Here is a 4,078-nt window from a genome sequence, read left to right as displayed (position 1 = left end):
AGTGTGCTTTGTAAGGATCTTTATGAATGAGAGCCTATATTGACCTCTTAACGAAATAAACCACACAGTTGTTTGCTCATATTTTATTTGTCAGCAGATGTAAAAAAAAAAAAATCGATGTATTTCTGTATGTATGATACAGTGTAGAAGTGCTAGCTATGATCAGGTGTCAGGTGGATTCTCTTGGCATCGGAAAAAGCTAAAGGTCATTTTCAAAATGTGTCGTGTCAACACAAATGATGACTTGAACTTGAGCTTGGTAATGTGTTGCTAACTTAAGCTTGGTAATGTGTTGCTAACTTAAGCTTGGTAATGTGTTGTTAACTTAAGCTTGGTAATGTGTTGTTAACTTAAGCTTGGTAATGTGTTGTTAACTTGAGCTTGGTAATGTGTTGCTAACTTAAGCTTGGTAATGTGTTGCTAACTTAAGCTTGGTAATGTGTTGTTAACTTAAGCTTGGTAATGTGTTGTTAACTTAAGCTTGGTAATGTGTTGTTAACTTAAGCTTGGTAATGTGTTGTTAACTTAAGCTTGGTCATGTGTTGTTAACTTAAGCTTGGTAATGTGTTGTTATCCTTATTCTCCATAACAACACATTACCAAGCTTCACAATTCAAGTCATCATTTGTGTTGATATGACACATATTCTCCAGAACGTAGACAGACTGAGGAAATGTACAATGACGTATCATATTTAGTTCATGTAGATTAGCCTGGATACATTGTGACTATGCATCATTTGACACCACTGACTATAGTTGACAATGACATAGACCTTTGAAGAACAAGTATTTACAGCAAAGTTTAGAGGCTACATCACTGTCTTGAGTCGGTGTGTGGTCACTGTAGAGGACTTCCCCCTTCTATTTTAAGGCCCTTATTTTGAAGTCCCTTATCTTCATTACAGTGTAGGCTACCTGCCCTCTTAGGACAGAAGAGGGAGATAAATGTCCATGAAAAATAAAGTGACTTAAGGAGAAGAAATGTCATAATAACCCCCACCCCAATTCAAGAGTAGGGCAGGCGTGCCACAATCTAAATGATTTGTTCCATATGATATATTCTATGTTAAATATTTAAGTCATACCATAGCAACAATGCAGAAGCCCCCTAACGCATATTCAAGCAGAAATAAATAATTTAATCATACTTTGTTTTGATTGATATCAATATTAACATACTGTTTTTTTTTTACCTTTATCCACTAGGCCCTAGGTTACTGTAGGCTACTACATTCCCGCCGGTCTACATTCTAGCATCTTCTTGAACGCTTTCCTGAAGCTGTCATCCAGGAAGGCGTAAAGAAAAGGATTCAGACAAGAGTTGGCGTAGCTGAGGCTGGTGATGAAGTAGGATAACCCGATGAGCAGCGGAGTGGTCCTCAGGTCGGTGGTGAGAGCCACTATGGTGCTGAGGTGAAACGGGGTCCAACAGAACAGACACACCGCTAGGACTATAAACACCATAATAGTCACTTTCTTTTTAGCCTTGTCCAGAGCCTTGGCGTTGGAGTTGAGGCGCATGTTCCGTAGTTTGTACAGCATCATGGTGTAGAGAATGCATATGGTCGACACGGGGATGGCGAAGCCGAGGATCAGGGTGTATATCCGGCTCGCCTTGAACCACAAACTCTCCGGGCTCGGGAAGCTGAGGACGCAGCTTTTCCTGTCCGAGTCGTCGGGACTGATGTACACCCCGGCGAACACCGTGAACGGCATGACGATGAGAATCACGAGGATCCAGACGCAAAGGCTCACTATCTTCGCCGCGCGGTAGGTGCGGTAGGGCATACGCTTGGAACGCACCGTCGCCAGGACGACCAAGTAACGGTCCACACTCATGACCGTTAGAAAATAGATACTGGAGAAGATGTTGTAGTGATCTATGCTCAGGATGATCTTACACAGCACCTCTCCAAAGGGCCAGTAGTGAAGCAGGTGCTCTGCTATGTTGATCGGTAGGACCAGGGTAAACAGGTCGTCGGCTATCGCCAAGTTTAGGATAAACATATTGGTCACGGTTTTCATTTTGGGCGCTTTGAGGATGACGTAGATAACGGCCGTGTTCCCCGTTAACCCCACGGCGCATATGACCGAATATATCACCGGCAGGACCACGTAGAGGTCAGCGTAAAAGTATAACTCTGATTGGGGCGTGCAGTTCAGATCTGTCCGGTTAGTCGCGCTCAGATAATAGTAGTCCATGGATTCGTTACACACAACCGGAGCTCCGCTGCCGGTGTTCGAGATAGATATATTCTCCATCTTCTACGTCTTCTTAAGGTATTATATCACGTCAGTATAAAGGAAAGCACGTCGTTCAGCATGCATGTTTGTTCAGAGGTAAAACAGGCAGCCGTGAAGTGTCATTTTGGCTGGTGTGTGGGTCGGCTCTGTCTGGTTTTACGCACGCGTTGCGCATCACGAAATCTATGGAGAACAGAAATAATGAATACAAATTAAAAGCAGTACATAATAACAAACGTGTTCTGCCGTTAATAGTGTATTCAAAACACTTTTTTATAGCATATCATAATGTCACCCTGCATCATAATGGATTGGAACGCCATAACATTCACCTGCATAAATAGACTCACTCTTATTTGAATTATAACCTGCAATAGGACCACAGTTATAAATGTTATTTTAAACGGATGAAGTACTGAGAGTGCAGAAATACATATTCAACAATAATAATATTTACGTTTTTATATTTCATGCGCAATCATGGTCGTGCCATTATTCTTATACACAATCAAAAGTAACGGTGAATTTTTATGTTTAAAAAAAGAAAAGCTCATTTAGGAGCTTACCGTGCTAGTGGAGGCTCGCTCCTTTTCCCCCTCTGCCTTCTGTTTGATGGTGAGCAGGAGCTGCGCGAGCTGGAGCTGTCCACGTCCCAACTAGTTGGATTGGAGGAAGCGGATGGGTGACGTCAGTCCACAGCACAGCACAGTGCACCGTTCCATTCAGCCACTAAAGGCGTGAGGCACTCGGCTTGCTGTTGGTAGCCTGAAGTGTTGGTATAGGGATAAATAACCATATTACTCCACATAGTCCCTGTCTGTATTTATTGTAAAGATAAACTGTTGGTCATATTGCTGTGTGGTACATGGCTGCTATGTGTGGCTATCTTTCTCTCCTGTAGGGATGGATATCCAACAGGTTGTTGCTCCTAGACATATAAGTGTATGAAAACGATATAATGTTACCTTGATGTAAGGCTTTGTGTTGTTACAGTGGGAACATTACAGTGGGAACATTACAGTGGGAATACTACGTACAGCGGTCTATGATGGGAACATTACAGTGGTCTATGATGGGAACACTACATTTACATTTTAGTCATTTAGCAGACGCTCTTATCTAGAGCGACTTACAGTTAGTGAGTGCAGACATTTTCATACTGGCCCCCAGTGGGAAACGAACCCACAACCCTGGCGTTGCAAGCGCCATGCTCTACCAACTGAGCTACAGTGGACTTCAATGGTCTATGAAGGGAACATTACAGTGGTCTATGATGGGAACAATACAGTGGTCTATGATGGGAACAATACAGTGGTCTATGATGGGAACAATACAGTGGTCTATGAAGGGAACATTACAGTGGTCTATGATGGGAACAATACAGTGGTCTATGATGGGAACAATACAGTGGTCTATGATGGGAACAATAAAGTGGTCTATGAAGGGAACATTACAGTGGTCTATGAAGGGAACATTACAGTGGTCTATGATGGGAACAATACAGTGGTCTATGAAGGGAACATTACAGTGGTCTATGATGGGAACAATACAGTGGTCTATGATGGGAACAATACAGTGGTCTATGATGGGAACAATACAGTGGTCTATGATGGGAACAATACAGTGGTCTATGATGGGAACATTACAGTGGTCTATGATGGGAACAATACAGTGGTCTATGATGGGAACAATACAGTAATCTATGATGGGAACAATACAGTGGTCTATGATGGGAACATTACAGTGGTCTATGATGGGACAATACAGTGGTCTATGATGGGAACAATACAGCGGTCTATGATGGGAGCATTACAGTGGTCTATGATGGGAAC

General features: G+C 42.6%; 1 protein-coding gene across 1 annotated transcript; it reads right to left on the bottom strand.

Annotated features, from left to right (window-relative positions):
• Positions 1-576: 576 nt before the first annotated feature.
• LOC121537363 (neuropeptides B/W receptor type 2) lies at positions 577-2,887 on the bottom strand. The gene is made up of 2 exons (XM_041845016.2): positions 2,813-2,887; positions 577-2,429 (listed from the first exon to the last, which is right to left on the bottom strand). The coding sequence occupies exon 2, from the start codon at positions 2,262-2,264 to the stop codon at positions 1,230-1,232; it is 1,035 nt and encodes a 344-aa protein (XP_041700950.1). The 5' UTR covers positions 2,265-2,429; positions 2,813-2,887; the 3' UTR covers positions 577-1,229.
• Between the last annotated feature and the right edge of the window lie 1,191 nt (positions 2,888-4,078).

This window comes from Coregonus clupeaformis, chromosome 24 (genome assembly GCF_020615455.1).
Source record: "Coregonus clupeaformis isolate EN_2021a chromosome 24, ASM2061545v1, whole genome shotgun sequence".
NCBI classification, from domain to species: domain Eukaryota; kingdom Metazoa; phylum Chordata; class Actinopteri; order Salmoniformes; family Salmonidae; genus Coregonus; species Coregonus clupeaformis.
This window is presented reverse-complemented; position numbering and strand designations above follow the sequence as displayed.